The 20,914-nt window shown below is 37.0% G+C and overlaps 1 protein-coding gene across 11 annotated transcripts in view; it reads right to left on the bottom strand.

Moving 5' to 3' along the window:
* The window catches only part of LOC105466702 (DExD/H-box 60 like), a 213,565-nt gene that overhangs the window by 116,193 nt on the left and 76,458 nt on the right, over positions 1-20,914 (bottom strand). For all 11 annotated transcript variants that reach the window (XR_011620831.1, XM_071092841.1, XM_011715803.2 and 8 more), the window contains 7 exons: positions 18,786-18,902; positions 16,946-17,059; positions 14,013-14,171; positions 10,282-10,423; positions 9,049-9,204; positions 870-975; positions 342-457 (listed from right to left, as the gene is read on the bottom strand). Coding sequence is in view for 10 of the 11 variants with exons in the window: in XM_071092841.1 (XP_070948942.1) it covers positions 342-457; positions 870-975; positions 9,049-9,204; positions 10,282-10,423; positions 14,013-14,171; positions 16,946-17,059; positions 18,786-18,902 (910 nt within the window). In the remaining variant the exon portion in view is untranslated. The remainder of the gene's footprint in view (positions 1-341; positions 458-869; positions 976-9,048; positions 9,205-10,281; positions 10,424-14,012; positions 14,172-16,945; positions 17,060-18,785; positions 18,903-20,914) is intronic.

Genomic DNA, 20,914 nt, shown 5'->3' with positions numbered 1-20,914 from the left:
CTTAAAAGATTAATAAATGTCTATTTGAATTAACAGATACATCTGCATGCATACGTACATATGCACACCAGATAATATAGTGGGATTTTTTTCAGACAGCATGCTTCCTACAGTGTCTCTTCAATTGTGTATATATATATAGTGGGCGTGTATACATATGTATATATAGAGTATATATTGTATATAGAGATCTCATTCAAAATATTGTATTATATATAATATATAGATAGATCTCATTCAAAATATAACGTGTTTACAATGTAATGTCTTTTCACTGTTAATAAAAAGAGCAGCAAAGGCAATTCGTATAAGCTCTATTTTATTGTGGTTACAGAGCTCACCATCAATGTGACATTTGATCCTGTCATAGTCGTCACTAAGGAGTCTTTGAGCATGCCAGTGCAAAAGTTCATCAGATGTCTTTTCTTTAAACTGTGAAGGAACAATTGGATCATCACTGTAAAAATAAATAAATAATTTTTTTTAAATTTTTGCACAAACTTCAGGCTATAATATAGAAATCAAAAAATCTCTTTTTCTATTTCTGTGATATAATATGGGTCACAAAATCTCAGAGACATAAAACCCCTGAATTTCTGTCATTCTTGTGACAGTCACATCCATATCAACAACTATGTAGTAAACTTTGTAGCTGAAGTAATTTTATTATATGTTCAAAATAACATAGATTTTTATATAATCATATTGCCATACCAGATGTTACAATCACTTAAATGTATTATAGTCACATTATATAGAATTTACCATATCCTGATATGATATATTACACAGACATTTTGATGAGTCATTCATTTCACTAGTATTTTAGAGTTAATGGCACTAAATCAGGTACTTCGTTAACTCTATACCTCTTTAGAATAGGCAAATCCTTCATCATATCTCCAACAAACTCATCAATTACAGAAGATGTCATTGGAATAAAACCCACACTAGGCATCTTTTCCAAGGAGATTTCTGAAAACAAATACAAATTTGAGAGGAAAGGTGTAACTATCCGATATGAATTTTGAATATTATTTTTAAAATTTCAAATGCATAATATTTTACATAAATTTTATTAAAGTTTACCAAGTTAGAGCTTCCAAATGAGATATTCCTCAAAGAAAACATGTTATAGCAAGCCAGTATATTAAAAATTAGTATATAGCCATTTATATATGTATGTAGATGGTAACAGATCATTAGATAGACGAATATGTAGGTTTTCCATTTCCAAATACTTATTCTTTATTATTTCACAATATGAATAATGAGCCACAGTATAGTAATAACAGCACTTGAAAAAAGAAGCATCACTCAGAATTCACCTACATAAAAGTCTCCACGAAAATTAAATGACAAAAATAGGAAAAAATTAATACGAGTATTTTATGTATCACCAAATATTCTTTAATTTTTAAATTTAGCTTTGACTAGAGAATTTTTAAATTTAGCTTTGTTCAAAACTATAGATGAAAAAATACAATCCTTCTCCTTCCTCATTCCTAAATTCTGGGCAATATCCGTCTGCCAATGTATCCACAATTCCCACTTGCATTCCTCTTGCATCTCTCACTTTCCCTTGGGACTATTTCCTTCTTCCTGAATTGTATCATATACAAATATTTTTAATGAGGATATGATGCTAGTTAACTCAGTTCTCGTGCATCTGAAAATATCTATATTATTTCCTCATTCATAAGTTATACTTATGCTGGTTATACTATCCCCCAACAACCATTATTTTGTCTCGTTACTTAAAAGATATTATTTCATTACCATCTTGTTATTGTTATTGTGGAGAAGTCTACTAGCAATTTAACTTTTATGTCTTTGTAGGTAACTGTTTTCTTTCTAATTCTTAAGAGAACTTCGTTTTTGGTATGCTGCGGTTACACTATAATGTGTCTAGTTGGGTGTGTGTGTGTATGTGTGTGTTGTGGGCATAGCTGCGTGAATGTGTATAGGTGTATGTCCTATATGAGACTCATTTCTGCATCCTAACTCCAGGTATTTGTGTCTTTCATTAAATCAGAAAAAAAATTATTTTCAGTCATTATCTATGGATATTTCTTCCTCTGATGTCTCTATTGTCTGCTTCTGAAACTCCAATTGGACATGTGATTGACCTAAGGTATCCAAAGGCTTAGAGAGATTGGAAGGTCAGAGTGACTTCTCATGTAAGATCTGCTCACTCAATCCATAAGGGTGCAGAGGACACACCTTCCACCACAACTATGAGAAATAAAATTGTAAGGGGAACCCCAGAATTCTGGAATAGCTCCATGGTGACTCTACTGTGTAAGTCAGAAATTGCAGTGGGAAATGCTACCAGCAAACTGGGTTCCCTAAATGCAACAGGGATAATTCAATCCTGGGGTGGCAGGGGCCAAGTGGCAGCACTTAATCACTAAAGATAAGGTAGTTATGGTTACCATAATGGACAGCAAAGTCAAAGCAGTAATCTGAATAGTCTGATTCACAGAAACCTACGGCATTGGCTAGCTGGTCTTAGTGTTCCTAGAAAAAAACAATAGATGGGCATTCCACTAAATTCTAAATTGATCTGTATAAGAGAAAGAGTTCTAAGGAAAGTGAACAAATGCCTAATTTAAATCACCAGTCATGGCTCCTAATCAGTTCTTAAACTTAAGCCCCGTTACAGACCCAGAATCCCTTGATTGGAGAGAAGGCTGAGTCCCTTTGAAGAAGGTCCCTGCTCCACTGCCCAAACTCATACTGTTCATCTTTCTTCAGTCATCCTCAAAGGGACCTACTGCTATTTATCAGAGTGACTGTCCACTGGAGAAGGGGAAATCATCTGACTTCAGGGGATTACTGGATACTGATTCTGAACTGGCACTAATTCCAGGCGACCCAGAATGTCACTGTGCCCCCCACCGCCCACCCCCCAGTCAGTAAGGGCTTGTGGAGCATCAGGTGACTCATGAAGTTTTCTCTCAAGTTCATCTCCCAGTGGGTCCCTGAATCTACTGTGTGGTTATTTCACCAGTTTCAGAATGTATAACTGGGACAGACATACTCAGCAACAAATCCCCGGGTTGGTTCCTTGACCTATGGAACGAGGGCTTATTGTAGCCACTACAACTGTCTATACTTAGAAAAATCGTAAGCCAAAAGTAATACTGCATTCCTGGAGGGATTGCAGAGATTAACGCCACCATTAAAGACTTAAATAATACAGGAGTGGTGATTTTCCTCACATCCACATTCAGCGTGACTATTTGGCCTATGCAGAAAGACAGACGGATTCTAGAAACTGCCAATAGGTTCCTGTAAATTTAACCCTATGATGACTCCAACTGCAGCTGCTGTTCCAGGGTTGGGTTTCATTGTTTGAGTAAAATAATACAACTCCTGGTACCTGGTACGCAGCTATCGAGCTGGCAAATGCTTTTTTTCTCCATTCCTGTTAATAAAGACCACCAGGAACCCTTTACTTTCAGCTGGGAAGGCCAGAAAAATACACCTTCACTGTCCTACCCTAGCCCTATGTCATAATTTAGCCCCCTGGGAATTTTTCTGGAAGAAAATTTTTTCTTCCACAAAGCATCTCACTGGTCCATCACATAGTTAATATTACACTGCTCGGATCCACTGAATAAAAAGTAGACACTACTTGACATACCAATAAGACATTTGTATGTCAAAGATGGGAAATAAATTCAGCAAAAATTCAGAGAATTTCCATCTCAGCAAAATTTGTTGATGGTGGAAAATGAATGGAACAAAAATTCAAGGATGTTCCACCTCTGCATAACTTGTAGGAATCCAGTTGTGTGGGGTATATCAAGATATCCTTTCTTAGGAGAAGGGTAGTTGTTGCATCTGGCCCCCTCCTACAATTAAAAAATAAAGTATAATGCCTGGGGGACCTTTGTGAATTTGGAAGGCAACATATTTCTCACTTAGGTGTGCTATTCTGGCTTATTTATCAAGTGACCTGAAAAGCTGCTAGTTCTTATTGGAGCCAAGAATAAGAGAAGGCCCTGCAACACGTCCACGCTGACACAATTGCAGGCTGATTATAGATTGCTTCCCTCATGAAAGGAGTCATTCCCTCTGGAACAGACAGTTACTCTGGATATAGTTACCTTCCCTGCATGCAATGCTTCTGCCAAAAATACCATCCTTGGACTTACAGAACCCTTATCCACAATCTTGGTGTTTCACACAATATGGTTTCTGATCGAGGGGCTCACTTTACAGAAAATGAGGTGTGGAGGTGGGTCTATGTTCATGGAATGCACAGGTCTTACCATATTCTCCATCATCCTGAAGCAGTTGCCTCAGTAGAATAGTCTAACAGCCTTTTAGAGACACAGTTACAGTGTGAGCTAGGTGGAAGTACTTTGAAGGCTGGGGCAACATTCTCCAGAAGGCAGTAACTGCTCTGAATTAGTGTCCAATATATAGTGTTGTTTGTGAATTATAGGCATAATTCACAAATTCAGGATTCCAGAGATAGAAAAGGGATGACTATTACTCCTAAGTGATATGCTAGCAAAATTTCTGCTATCTGTTCTGGCAACTCTATGTTCTGTCTGTTTAGAGATCTTAGTTCCAAAGAGAGGAATGTTTCCACCAGGAGACACAATGATTCTGTTGAACTAGAAGTTAGGACTGCCATCTTGCCATTTTGAATTCCTTGTGCCTCTGAATCAACAGGCAAAGGAAAGGGTTATTGTGCTGGCTGCTATGATTGATCCTGATTCTCAAGGGGACATCGGGCTGCTACTACTCAATGGAGGGGAAAGAGAAAGTATGTCCAGAATACAGGCGATCCCTTAAGGATCCCGTAGTACATCCCTTCGTACTACCATGCCATGTGATTAATGTCCATGGAAAACTACAACAAACCAATGCAAACAGTACTCTATGGGTCCATACCCTTAAGGAACAAAGGATTGGATTGGACTGTGTTCTTTGAAGAGACATGTTCAAGTCCTAATTATCGCTACCTGTGAATGTGACCTTATTTTGAAATAGGGTCTTTGCAGATGAAATCAAGTTAAGATAAGGTTATTCTGGATTAGGGTGAGGCCTAATGTAATAACTTGTATTCTTTTAAGAACAGAGAATCTTGCACACAGACCCAGAGGGAACACACAGAGAGAAGGAGAACACTATGTAAAGGGAGAGGCAGAGATGAAAGCGATGCATCTACAAGCCAAGGAACACCAAGGATTGCCAGCAGTCGCCAGAAGCTGAGAGAGAGGCATGGGATTGTAAATTTAAAATAAAATTCAAAGCCCAACCCCCACAAATAACTGAATGGATCCCCTAATGGCCAAGGTTACCCCAGAGAAACCTTTAAAACTGAGTTCTGAGCCACGATGCAAAGGGAAGTCAGATAGGCCTCACTACACCCCTCTCCCTTTTGCAGTTTAGACACAAAAACTGACTAGCATTAATGTTAAAATAGAGATTGCAAGACTGACAGAACAGACTCTTTGTGGCAATAAGATCATTAACAAGACCTAAGGCCAGGTCCAAGGTGACATCATGTGCCCTACAGGCCACTATGACTCAGTATACCATGACGTGCTCTGAAAACCTGACTCTGGCAGAACATCACATGATGATGAGCAGACTCCTGGTCTTAACTTAAACCTTTCTGCTAACTCCAAGTTTTTTGTTTGTTTGTTTGCTTTGTTTTTTGAGACGGAGTCTCACTCTGTCGCCCAGGCTGGAGTGCAGTGGTGCGATCTCAGCTCACTGCAACCTCTGCCTCCCAGGTTCAAGTGATTCTCCTGCCTCTGCCTCCTAAGTAGCTGGGATTACAGGCACGTGCCACCATGACCAGATAATTTTTTGTATTTTTAGTAGAGACGGGATTTCACTGTTAGACAGATGGTCTTGATCTCCTGACCTTGTGATCTGCCTACCTCGGCCTCCCAAAGTCCTGGGATTACAGGCCTGAGACACAGCGCCTGGCCCCAAGTTTTTAGACAAAGCTTTGTTCCTTTAAACAATTGCAAATGAAATCATCTCCAAATCTACCTACAATCTGTAAGCTCCTGCTTCAAGATATCCTGCCTTTTGGGGTCAGTGTATACCTCCCATGTATTAATTTATGTCTTTGCCTGTAACTCCTGCCTCCCTGAAATGTATAAAACCAAACTGTAACCCAACCACCTCAGGGCCACTTACTCAAGACTTCTTGGGATTGTGCTTTCCCCAGGCCACAGTCACCCATATAGCTCAGAATAAACCTCTTTGAAATATTTTACAAAGTTCAGTTTTTCCATTAACAGTTTGGCTTTTAAATCAAACCCTCCACAAGAAACCAATTTTGTAGACAATTTGATTTCAGACATTAACCTCCAGACCTGTAAGAGAATAAACTTCTGTTGCTGTAAGCCACCAGCTTGTGGTGCTTTGTGACAGCGGCCCTGGAAAAGGAGGACCTCAGGCAAAGAACCATAACCAGCTTAGGTGCTTGCTGGTGCAAAGGGTATAGGGAATAGGTAATGGGAGGAGGAGGCAGTCATAAATACCAGCTATGACCATGTGACCAGTTGCAGAAATGAGGACTGCAATAGTTAGGGGCATTTCTTCCTTATTTTGTCTTGAAAATATATATATTAAGCAGACATTTTTGTTTTCTTCTTTTATCAGTTTACATACAATGTAGTCATAAAAGTATGCTTTGTATCACAGTATTAGGTTACAAGATATCAAAGTAGAAGAGTGAAAATTGCCCAAGAACTTAGCGTTATCTTTTGAAGGAAGAGTTAACATGTTGTTGGTTGTACGCAGGATAGTTGTATCATGTTAAGCACAAGTGTGATTTTGTTAGTGCCTTTATTGGGAGATTAAGTATGGTTTAAGGATATGTATACGGGTGCTCAGATGACAAGAGGTAGACTGAAATGGTCAGTTTTAGGTGTCAACTTCATTAGCCTATAGTTCCCTAGTTATCCAATCAAACACAAATCTGTTTGTTGTTGTAAAGGTATTTGTAGATGGGCTTAAAGACTACAATCAATTTACTTTAAGTAAAGAAGACTATCCTAGATAATCTAGATGAGCCTGATCCAATCATCTCAAAGTCCCTGAGTGCAGAATTGAGGTTTCCCTGAAGTAGAATAAATTCCACCTGTGACCTGCAGCTTCAGCTCATGCCCCAAAGTTCCAGCCTCTCCTTCCTTAATACTTGCCCTATAAATTTTGGACTTGCTGAGCCAGTCCCTATAATCAGGTAAGGCAATTCCCTGCAATAAATCTCTTAATATATGTATCCTACTAGTTCTGTTTATCTGGTAGAAAAATAACTGATACACTTCCCAAATGGGTCTTCGACTCAATACAACAATAATCCAAGTTATTATTAAAAATTAACAAGCCAATTATAAAATTTAAATGAAAATGCAAAGGACTCAGAATAAACTAAACAATCTTCAAAAGAACAAAGTTGGAGCACTTACACTACCAAAACCAAAGTTTCTTACAGAACTACCATAATCAACTTTTATATTAGTTCAAGGATAAACAAGGCTCAAGGATAAACCTATGAAAGAGAACAGAGGGCGAAGAAATAACCCCTCTCTCACACCATACAAAAGTAAATTCAAGATCAATCACAGACTTGTGAAATACTCATGACCTATATTTTATAAATGGACAAAAGACAAGCAGGCATTTCACAAGAGGATATTCAAATGGCCAATAACAGATGAAAAGTCCAAGAAAATGCAAATTAAAACCACAATGAGCTACCTCCATGCACCCATCAGAATGGCCAAAATAAAAAAGACTAACAGTAGGCTGGGCATACACCTGTAATCCCAGCAGTTTGGGAGGCAGAGGTGGAAGGTTTGCTTGAGGCCAGGAGTTCAAGGTTACAGTGACCTATGATGGTGCCTCTGTACGCCAGCCTGGGCAACAGAGTGACGCTCTGTCTCATTTAAAAAAAAAAAAAAAAAAAGATTGACAAGGCTGGGAAGCAATTCTAAAATTCCAAAATGCCCACATGGAAGGTGGGAGTTTAACTTGGAACTATCACTTTAGAAAATATTTGGACAGTAGTTCATAAAGCTGCATTTCTATGTATATACTTGAAGTGAATAAATGCATATATCTACCTAAAGTTATATGTAAGAATATTCATAACAGTTTTACCCTTCAATCACTTCTCATTACTCTTACAATTTCCTAAGTCCTTAACAGAGCCAACAAGTACCCCCTACTCAGTTTCATCAGCTTTTCTCCTCTCTGGTTACATAAACATATCTCAGCCCCTTGGGGAATTCTAAAGTACCATGTCCCCTCTGGAAAACCTTTTGCTCTTCCCTTCCCCCAGCAAACTATTACTCATCCTTCAGACCAGGACTCATTTCACTTCTCTTCACTTCTTCAGAGAGGTCAACCTTTCCAGACTGGGTTGTGTCTCTTAATCTTTAGTTTCCACAGCATTCATTAGTTCCTCCTTCATATCCATCAGCAGCTTTGAAATCATTTTACTGCTTCTTCAACAATTCAATCGCCAATAGTTAGGAAATGCTCCAAATGGACAGAGTGTAATATATTCATACAAAGAGACAGTTCACAGCAATAACTTTTAAGCATAATGGTAAATACAACAGGCAGGAATGTCTCAGACATTATACTGACAGAAAAAAAAAATAGAAAGAATATATACTATACGATTCCATCCCAACAAAGTTCAAAGCAGACAAAACTAAGAAACTGTATTGAAGTCTGTGAAAGAGACGACAGGAGCGGGAGGATGGATTGGGAAGTGGCATGACGAACTTTCTCTTGAGGTGCTAGAAATGGCCTCTCTCTTGATCTGGGTGGTTATCACACAGATGTAATATCTGTGTAAAATTTCAGCAGACTTTCGTGCACACTGGTTTACTTTAACCACATTATTATATGTATCTTAAACCTCAATTAAGAGGTAAACAAGAAAGCACAGTGAAGGAAAATTATTCACACTTGGAACAACTGAATTATTACAGCTTCTAAAAGTTGTTCAGGAAAAACACGCTTTTGTTCCACTATAATTTACCCATTTAATACCTTGAATGACTGATTTCTTTTGTCCAAGAAAAGGTCTTCTTGTTGTTCTCAGAGGAAAACACTTTCCAACTTCAAATTCTTTAACCAGGTGTGACACAATATTCCACAGGTGTTCATAATCCCTCCTAATGGAATCTCCCAAATTCAAATGTGGTTCTGCATAACAATAAAAAATATTAAAATCTTAAAAGTCATACACATGCAGACACGCACAGAGCATCTTTTTTGAATAAATTCATAGAGCTCTGGGAAGATGATCAGATATGGAAACTTAGAGTGAGTTACACATTTGCATGAAAATTAGTCATGACACTATGACAGTAGTTTTTTAAAGTCATTTTCTCTTTAAATATAATGCAGAGCCAGTTCCTGTGACATGGGCCTGTGGTTCCAGCTACTCAGGAGGCTGAAGCAGGAGGATCACTTGAGCCCAAGAGTTCAAGGCCATCTGGGCAACATACTGAGATACCCTCCCCCTGCTAAAAAAAAAAAAATTAACAATGGAACATCACCGTTTTAATCATAGTCCTTATTAAATAATACTAATGATAAATATATAATTATTTCCTAAAATAATGAAGAACAATATGCTACATATAAGCTTGCAACTTTAAAAACTAATTTAAAAACAAGTTTTTAAAGAGTTTACAGAATATGGAGAAGGTGAGAATTTTGTTAAAACTAGTAAAATTTGCTACATTTTATGCAGTGAGTTTATTCAAATGTTTGTCATCTAAGGGAATTAAATGCCAGAAGCCCAACAAACTCCAACAATGTTCATTCAGGAAAGATATGTTTTGAAATGTTTTATTATTCTCTGACTATGTAAGCCACTCTAGATAACTTACTCTATAAAAATATTCAAAGGAAGGCAAAAATTATGTATGTACCAAAATGCAGTTTTATTTATTTTTAGGAAAAATGCAATACACCCTTAAATGTTCAAAAATAGTGAAAGGATTATATTAATTACAGTAAGTGTTATAAAATATGCATCTACCACTTAAATAAAAATATAACTTAATATTATGTCATATTCTCATTTTCAAATGCTATTAAACTCATTTTCAAATGCTATTAAGTGAAGTAAAAATAAAATACGTAAAAAGTATGTACACACACAGACAAAGGTTTTCAAGAAACAAAAATGTTGCTGTGGTATGTACTGGAAAACTTATAAGGGTTTTATGTAATTTGTTTATGATATTATGTTAATACATATTAAGATACTACCTTGAGTACTTTCAAATTCATAGTAAAAGGCAATATTCTTTAACAATTGTTCATCATGCAAGTCAGAAACATGATTTAAATTCAGATTCCAGCATCCCAAAACATTTAAGTTGCTTAAAATGAAATGTTCACACCACTTGTTCTGAAAATTAAAAATAAAACATTATTAGCAGGGAGTCATGGAATAATTTCATACTCATGGTTAACCCCCTGTAAGGTAGGTCACAAGGGACATTTCTGGGTGGAATGATAAAGTCATTACAACCACAAAGATTACAGACGGTAGTCTATAAGTCTCCAGACTAATGGTTTCATGTCTTTACTTTTAAAACTGGGAACTGCACTGCTTATCCTAGTACTCATAATTTACCTTATAGTACGTTGTTCCCTTAATGTGGTACTAAAACTATAGATGACAATACTAACACCCTTTGTCATGTAGGTCCTGGAATCCCAGCCAGGCTTGCATAAGTACATTCAGACAGTCGCAAATGATTCCTTTTCTCTCACTTTGGGGTCAACACCTACCCCCACGACACCCCTGGTGAGCAGGAAGAAGTTAGAGCGGTCTTTGCCTTTTTCCATCTTCTTTAGCCAAGACCTTAAGATGTTATAAAACCCAAAAGGAGGGATCGAAACCACCATTGCAAAACTATGACTGAGATGGTGAAAGAGATCTGACTTAACGAATTCTACCTTGCTTCTAACCTCCAAGTTGTTCTTGTTCATTCCTGGGTATAGGCTGAACTACAACTATCTTTGGAAGGAACTTAGCTTACAGTTTATAGTTTGAAACAAAGATGATAACAGCCCTTTCTCAAAACAAACCCGCTTCGTTCCTGGGGACTAGACTGCCCTTGGAGGACTAACAAATTAGTCAAAAGATTAGAAATTATGGCTTAGAAGTCATGCAGCTAGAGGCTACAAGATTCTGACCCTTCCCAGTATCCCTCCTGGGGATAAAATCACTATTGTAAAACCTAAACCAGCGCTTGAGATACTTTGCAGACCCTTCACTTGATAGATCAGCTGACATCAGCCAGATCTATAAACTGAGTCATCTGATCTTGTGGCCCCCATCCAGGAACTGACTCAGTGCAACAAGATAGCTTCAACGCCCTATGATTTCATCTCTGACCTGACCAATCAGCACTCTGGGCTCACTGGCTTCCCCCTATCCACCAAGGTGTCCTTAAAACTCTGATCTCCAAATGCTCAGGGGAGACTGAATTGAGTAATGATAAAACTCTGGTCTCCCTAAAAAAAAAAAAAAAAAAAAAAAAAAAAGATTACAGATGAACTAAGACCAACTTCAAGGAGAGAGTTGCCTCCACTACCTTTATTTTATAACCATCCACTCATTAGTTTTGAATAGTCCATAGATTTTGTACCCCATCACTCTACCAAAACAGCTCTTAATAATAACTAGCCTAGGCTAGGTACCATGGCTCATGCCTATAATCCCAACACTTTGTGAGGCTGAGGCAGGAGGATTGTTTGAGCCCAGGCATTCGAGACCAGCCTTGGCAACATGACCAGACCTTGCCTCTACAAAAAATAAAATTAGCCAGGCATGGTGGTGTGTGCCTATAGTCCCATCTATTAGGGAGGCTGAGGTGGGAGGATCACTTGAGCCTGGGGGGTTGAGGCTGCAGTGAGCTATGGTCATGCTACAGCACTCCAGTCTGGGCAACAGAGCAAGACCTTGTCTCAAAACAGTAATAATAACTGGCCTTGACTTTCATGCCATTAAAGTCACTGAATTTTCTGTCAGCATCCTCATATTATCTTCAGAATTTAACACTAATAAACCATTCCCTTCTTTTTGAAATATCTGATCCAAATTTTTATTCCCAGTCCAAAGAATACTGAAACTGCCTTTTAGGTATTTCCTTTGGAAGTCTCATTGCCACCATCTCAAACTCACTATTTCCCAAATTCATTATTTTCCTCCTCAGAATGTTCTTCTTACAGTGGCAGCATTCACACAGTTGGCCTAGCCAGAAACCAGAAAGTCATCTTTGACTCTTCCTTCTCCCTTCTGCCTCATAGCCTATTCCTTAACCCTGTCAGCTTCAAAGCCTTGAAGAACTAAAGAACTCTTGCATTTTCGACTTCTATTTGTTCCTATTGCCACCAACATTTTAGCCATGTTAGCATCATCACCATGTGATCACCGGGGCGGTTTCCTCATGTCTATATTTGGATGTCCACAATGCGCTCTATGCACTTCAGCCAAAGAACCTTTAAACAAAAATGTCAATTTCAGCTTGAAACCCTTCAATCACTTCTCACTACCCTTAGGATTTCCTAAGTCCTTAAGAAAGCCAACAAGTACTATATTGAGTTTTCTTCTACCCCCTCAGCTTCATCAGCTTTTCTCCTCTCTGGTCTCACTAAACGTATCTCAGCTCCTTGGGGCATTCGCAAGTGCTACTTCCTCTCTTGAAAACCTTTTGCTCTTCCCTTCCCCCAGCTAACTATTACTCATCCTTCAGAACATGAGTCATTTCACTTCTCTTCACCCTTCAGAGAGGTCAGCCTTTCCAGACTGGGTTGTGTCTCTTAATCATCAGTTTCCAAAGCTTCGTTAGTCCCTCCTTCATATCCATCAGCACCTTTGGAATCATTTTACTGTTTATTCAATAATGCAAACTGAAATTCCATGGAAAAAGAAGAGATAAGAGTTTGTATTTCTCTCAACTCCTTTCTTGGTGCTGATCACAGTGAATATGCACTGAATAAACGTGTGTGGACTGGCTGCCTGACAGATTAGTTTTAAAATGTCTTTGATAACAATTTGACAGTATCTATCAAGATCCTCAAATTCTCCACACCTTTTTGGCTTATCATCTCTTTTCCCATTTCAGAAAATCTATTCAAAGTAGTTCATTACAAATTAAAAGGAAAACTTTAAACACAAAATCCCTCAAGGCCAGTAGCATTTACGATACAAAAGCTTCAAATGATCCTAATGTCCCTTGACAGAGATATGATTAAGTAAACTACAATATGATCACTCAAACATATTTAGTAGCCATAATAATTATGCTAACCAGCCTGAGTGAATGGACACCCCGTTCTCCACGATGTGATTAGCAGGCATCGCATGCCTATAGCAAAATATCTCACACACGCAATGAGAATGTACAACTACTATGTACTCACAAAAATTAAACATTTAAAAAATTATGCTAACCAAAAGTGAAAATACTTTTACAATAAAATAATATGTAGCATATATTGTATGATTGCAACCAAAACAAAAACTATGCCCTAAAATAAAAAATGAAGAAAATTAAACCAAAATATTAACAGTTAACAGTATTAATTTGAGCAGTGGGTTAGGAATACATATTATCAATTTTGCTTCAATTTTTAACTTTCCTTTAATACGCTTTTATTATAAACAGAAAAAATAAATACATAAACACTTTTCCTGAGTTTCTCTACAAAGAGAACACAGTATCAATCAATTTTCTATGATTGATTATACAAAAACAAGATCTCATCAGAGATATGAGGGAAAAAGAGGAAGGCTCTCATGCTTCTGTAAAACGGATATATTGTGGTTTTCCTCATTACACTACCAAAAATAGAAGTTGTTGAAAATAGGACCTTGACTGATCAGCTAATTAGATCTGGCATTATTCCAATATAACTCCTGTTTTAAAGGTGATCATGGTTTTCACCTCTCACGTTCAGACAAAAAATAAACAAAATATGTTTACCATTTTTAAGAAAGAATCACTGTCCCAAAGCCAAGAGCATGTGATGACTCGAGAACAAGCTCTCTGAGAAAGGGGTAAGTGGAGTTGAAAAGCCACACAGAGGCAACGCAGTCTGCAGAAATCTTCCACCTCCTGCAGGGATAGGCAATTACTGTGCACCTGCGCACAATAAAAAAGATGAGAACAGCCACAATGTCACACTGTGAAATGGCATTGAAATCGGCACTCCATGAAGATACATATCTTCAAAGTTTTACATCTACATTTGTGAGAAAGTCCCCTTCCGCATATACAAAATCTGGCTGCACTGATACAGAAGTAGGTAAGAGGGAGGGAAAGCTCCAGGCTTAGTAGTTCACATAATGCATTTCCTAGGATTTTCAGTGAAGCTGGACTTTACATGAGCCGGCAGCAAAGAAGTCCCTGACCCAGAGGTCTGAGCATTGACAGAGTCCCATGTAAAATGCTCTGTCATTTCAGAGAGTGAAGAATAATTTCCACAAACCCATGGCAGGTTCAGGGTGAGAAATCCCGGATGGCAATCTATCTGTAAAACATATTGAATGAGAAATCGGGGAAGGAAATGGTCAAGTTTCACCTCCTGTGGCAGACTTCAGAACTATTTCCGAACATATAAAGGGTTATCACATGGAAGGTTAAAAAAAAACTTAATCTGGGTATCTTCATAGAGCAAAATTAGGGATAACTGAAATTACAAGGAGACTGATTTGGGTTCAATATGTTCATTTGTTTAAACTTAGAACTACTAAAAACATCATGCATGCTCATATGAAAATATTTTTCCAAAAACAATTAGTAAAGTACAGTAAGGAGATTCAAATGAGATTGTGGTCCCTATCCATCTCTAACTCATGTAAGAAAGAAGCAAATTAATCAATATGAACTTTTATGAGAAATCAACTTTTATACCCAGAACCCTATGATCTGTGCTATTCACACTCCCACTCACAGCACATCTTCAGCATAGCATAAAAGTGAATATATTAAGGTAATTATCATTTTTAAGTATGCCCTTAAAATTCTGACAATCATGCTGAAATAATGTAAAGTTTTTAAGTTCTTCATTTTTTACTGTTTATCTTCAAAAATTAAAGTATTCAAGGTCACAATTTTAGAGAAATCTACATAGCTAAGGTCTACTGTATTACATACTAAATTAAAATATTGGAGTGCTCTGTCTTCTACATTAAAAAGACTATTGCACAATAATTCAGGATCTGGGCTCTGAAAATTGACTCCAGTCAAGACACTGCATGAGTCAGTTCTCCTATATGTAAAAAATCAGGATAGTAACAGTACACTTTCTCATAGGGTTTCTAGAAAAACTAAATGAGATTAGACACGTGAAATATCTAGAATATCACCAATACATAGTAAGCCCTAAGTGTTACCTATTATTAGCTAGACTTCATAACATCCCAGCTCTGTAGGTTGAAAGCAGCTATTAGAACACATTGGACAATCAATATCCTTAGCTAAGTGAATTAATAAATGTGTTCTCAGTCAAGAGAAAATCAAAGATGGGAAATTCAAACTAAGGAAAGAATCAAGAAGGAAGAAGCACAAAATGCTCACGGCTCTCTCCATTCTCTATGGTGCTCCTGAAGAGTTAAGGTTTTTTTTGGTGTTTTTTTTTTTTTTTTTTTTTTTTTTTTTTTGTTAGCAACTAGAAGGGTGTTGTTGTCATTTGTTGGGATGGAGAAGAGTGAGGCAGGAGCAGGTTTGGGGAGTTTGGTTCCAGAAATCCTAAATTTGAGATGTCTATTACAAATCCAAGTGAAAATGTTGAGTTGGTGGTTCAGACTAGAGGTCTGAAATTTTTCTAGTTATTTCAAAGGGACATTAAAATTGCCTTCCAAGATATGTGTGATCAATAGGGGTAGATATCCTGTCTATTTCTTCTCTCTCCCCAAATATATTTATTTTTGGCATGTGTTACCATGCACAAAGTATATCACGCTGATAGATTTAAGAAATTGACAGTTTTCTCCTGTAGAATACTAACTTCTTGAGCCCTGTAGAGTCACATTTTTTGTTTCTTTTTCTTTCTCTTTTTTTTTCCTATTTCTTTTATTGCTGTTTGTTTTAAGAACAGAGTTTTTCAGCCTGAAACACACCGATATCTAGACTGCATACAAACTTGTGTGAGTGTGTGTGTGTGTGCGTGTGTGTGCACTTATGCAAGCAGGGATGCATATAGTAGAGCGGAAAATCCATGTTCCTCAAGATTCCTAAAGGGCCCTATAAGCTGAAAACAATTATACAAACTCAGGTTCTCTATAGTCTCAGTGATACTAATAAACAACAACAGAACCGTTCTTTTAAATACACAGCTTAACAGAGCAGAATCATTACAAGCTGTGGAGCCAACCATCCTAGTCAAAATCCAGGCTGCCTTTTACCATGTGATTTTAGGTAGGTTAGGGAAGTCTCGGTCTCAAAGTCTTGAATCGACAGGAGAGAGGGATCATTGCTCTACTGAAAAGTTGTTGTAAGATTACATGGTGTCAGGTAACACAGAGAGCCTGAAACACAGCATACAGGGGGACCCCTCCTCCAATTTGTTTCTTTTCTTCCTCCTCACTTTCTCTGTTTGTTAGAACTGGGCTAAATAACTACTAAGTGAAACACCAGATAAAACTTACCGTACATTGTATTTTAAGAAAAACACTAAATTATATAACATAATATTTTCTTATCTATACCGATTCTAATTGTTCTCTCTTTTTTGTTATTTAATACATGTAACTTGGTGTGGGAAGGAGCTAAATTCCTAATGAAGAAAATGGCCATCAGAAACCAAGAGTATGTCAACAGTGGAGAACCTGATGCCACCAGTGAAGTTACACCAGTAACACCTGATGAACGACAGTTATACCTTTCTGCCCGGCGGCTGCCTTCTTTTTACTTACTAAGATGCGATGGTACATTCTCAAGGATAGTGAACATGATGTGACACAGAGAACACGCTGGATGTCCGATCCTTCTGGCCATAGGCACTGAAGCAGAAATAGAGTCTGACACGCCTATCAAAAGAGAAATTTCTTCAAATGTCAAATTATTTAGAAATATTCTTTTACTCAGAAGTGCTCTTGTAAGAAACATAAAGAAAATGACTGTATAGATTTGACTAAACAGATCTTTAAATGTTTAGTTTAAAAATGTATAATTTTAATGATAGAAAATTAAAAAATAATTACAATCAATATGGCAGAGAAATATGAAAACCTAAATATGTAAAGAAATAAATAACTCAGTAAGAAATTAAGATTTAGTAAAACATGAATGACTGATTCACAAAGGAGGAAATAGATTATTAATAAAAATGAAATCATTCCATTTTACTAAAAATCAGATAAATATATGTTAAAACAATAATTAGCTTGTTATAAATATCAATAATATCAAAATTTTAAAAATAATATAATGCAACATTGAAAACTGTGCAGTGAGTCACTTCTCTGACAGATTAAAGATGAAAGTACAGGTAGATAGAGAATTTCTGCAAAGCTCTTTGACAACATCCATCAAGATCATTAAATATGTTCATGCCTTATGATCCAGTTTTGAATTTCTGGGAATTTAGCATAGCAGAATAATAATCCAATATGTATACAAAAAATGTATACATCAAAATGTTCATTATAACATTATTTATATCCGCCAAAATTTTGAAGTAATTTAAGTGTCTAGCATTAAGAAAATGTAATGCACTCATTAGATATTACATTTATGAAAACTTCTTAATGACAAAAAAAATGTACTAATCTTAATGAAATGTACACTAAAAATATATATACAGTCTGGGAATGGTGGCTCACAGCTATAATCCCAAGAATTTGGGAGGCCAAGGTAGGAGGAGCACTTGAGCCCAGGAGTTCAAGACCAGCCTGGGTAACGAAGTGAGACACCATCTCTATATAAAATAAAAATGAAATATTAGGCAGGCATAGTGGCATATGCCTGTGGGCCCAGCTACTCAGGAGGCTGAGGTGGGAGGATCACTTGAGCCTGGGAGGTCAAGGCTGCAGTGATCCATGATTGTGCCACTGTACTCCTGACTAGGCAACAGAGTGAGGCCTTGTCTGGAAAAATAAGAAAAAACACCAAAAACACATATATAAACTATATATACACACACACACACACACACACACACACACACACACACACAGTATGTCCTCAGCTACATAAAAATATACGTCAAAATGCTAATATCAAGAAGTGGAATTATGGATATTCTTACTACTTTTCTGTTTTTTCCAAACTTTCTCATGCAACTATCTTTTACCATTTGAGAATCAGAAAAAAAAAACAAGAAAGAGGTGCTTAGTAGTCCATCATGATAAACAGTAGTATAAAGCATAGTTTGAGAAGATCATCAGAAAATTAGATTTAAGGTATAATTAATTTCACATTTTGACTGTTTATATGGCAAATGATATCTTAGAGCCCTCCTCAATTTGAATAATGGAAAATAAACATTACTATTGCATTAAGTACTATAACTTTCTAGTTTTCCAGAGTCCGTCTTAAAATATGGCTCCTAGAAATGAACATAAAATTACATATGCCATCCGATGAATTCAAAGTACATTGAGAGCATGACATTCTAAGATTCAGATAGTATACATGTACTAAGGAGGTATATGGCACCCTTTAGTCTGGTCTAAGGACTGACCTAATCACAAGTTGGTTCTCATTTATCAAATTCTATCAAACTTTTATTTAAAGAAATGAAAATGTTAATACCTCTTTCATCATATCATTCCATTTCAAATGTTCAAAATGAGGTGCTAATGCTGAAATCCTTCTTTCTTCCAAGTGTTGTATGAGGCTTTTATATGCACTCTGAATCACTGCTTCATTCTGTAAAAGGGAGAAAACCATATAAAATACCTTAAATAAAGTGTTTCTCAGCTGTAAAAAATGAGACACTTGATGTAAATCAAAACCACAATGAGATATTATCTCATGCCAGTCAGAATGGCAATTATTAAAAAGTCAAGAAACAACAGATGCTGGCAAGGTTGCAGAGAAATAGGAATGCTTTTACACTGTTGATGGGGATGAAATTAGTTCAATCATTATGGAAGACAGTGTGGCAATTCCTCAAAGACTCAGAACCAGAAATACCATTTGATCCAGCAATCCTATTACTGGGTATATACCCAGAAGAATATAAATCATTCTATTGTAAAGATACATGGATAAGTATGTTCACTGCAGCACTACTCACAATAGCAAAGACATGAAATCAATGCAAATGCCCATCTATCATAGATTGAATAAAGAAAATGTGGCACATATATCTCATGGAATACTATGCAGCTGTAAAAAGGAACAACATCATGTCTTTTGCAAGGACATGGATGGAGCTCGAAGCCATTATCCTCAGCAAATTAATGCAGGACCAGACAACCAAACACCACATGTTCTCACTTATAAGTGGGAGCTGAACAATGAGAACACATGGACACAGGGAAGGGAACAACACACACTAGGGCGTATTGGGGAAACGGGGGAGGGAGAGCATCAGGATAAGTAACTAATGCATGCAGGGCCTAATAACTAGGTGATGGATTGACAGGTGCAGCAAACCACCATGGCACACATTTACCTATGTAACAAATCTGCATGTTCTGTACATGTATCCCAGAACTTAAAATAAAGTTAAATTAATTTTGTAATGAGATATTTGAATTCTACATGTGTTATAAGGTATACTAAGCAAAATCACCCTCAAATGTCTTTAGGGCAATTTTTCTTAAGCTCTGATAAACATGCATATTCCCTCTTTGCCAAATTAATTTTTATTTGAGTATAATGAATTGTTTTGGTATCATGGAGCTTTCAAAAATATAGAAAATTAAAGAAGGTAGTATGAACCCCCAATCCTGAACAATTATCAACATATAATACATCTATAATATTTATTGAGACTAATTTAAACAGTCCAAAGGGGGTGAGAAAAATAACTTTCAGAGAAATACTTACAGATAATGAATCAGGAAATAATTTCACAGAAAATAAAATCATCAATTTACAAAGAAAAGAAGGCCAGGCACCGTGACTCATGCCTGTAATCCCAGCACTCTGGGAGGCTGAGGCAGGAATATCACTTGAACCCAGAAGTTTGAAACCAGCCTGGGCAACATAGCAAGACCCCATTTCTGTTAAAAATAAATAAATACATAAATAAGGTTATTCTTAAAGAGAGACCAATCAAAACCCTAGTACTGCATTTTTAAGTCAGAGTCTGGTATTTCTCAGGCAAAATAGAGACTTACTGGTAATAGTACCTCTTCTCAATATGAAAATAAAGTCTAGAGGCTGGGCATGGTGGTTCACGCCTGTAATCTCAGCACTTTAGGAGGCCAAGGCAGGTGGATCACCTGAGGTCACGAGTTCAAGACCAGCCTGGGCAACATGGTGAAACCCCATCTCTACTGAGAATTCAAAAATTAGCCTGGCATGATGGCAGGCACCTGTAATTCCAGCAACTCGGGAGGCCAAGGCAGGCAGGAGAATTGCTTGAACCCAGGAGGCGGAGGTTGCAGTGAGCCAAGATCATGCCACTGCACTCCAGCCTAGGCAATAGAACAAGACTCAATCAAAAAAAAAAAAAAAAGAAAAGAAAAGAAAATGAAGTTTAAAGTTAAAAAAAAAAAAAATCCTGGGAAATATTTTAATGACAGAATAAAAGTAAAGCAAATAATAAGCATGACAAACATCTGTATGTCTTAATTACATGAAGGATGTTTCTCAAAACATGATAAATTTTAGTTGGTTTTATTGCCATATTGTACATTTAGAAAGCAATTTCCCAACCAAAACAAAAAACAAAGGTGGAGCTCCAATTTCAAAGGGCAGAGATCTGC

The sequence above is a fragment of the Macaca nemestrina genome, chromosome 3, assembly GCF_043159975.1.
Source record: "Macaca nemestrina isolate mMacNem1 chromosome 3, mMacNem.hap1, whole genome shotgun sequence".
Classification (NCBI taxonomy): domain Eukaryota; kingdom Metazoa; phylum Chordata; class Mammalia; order Primates; family Cercopithecidae; genus Macaca; species Macaca nemestrina.
This window is presented reverse-complemented; position numbering and strand designations above follow the sequence as displayed.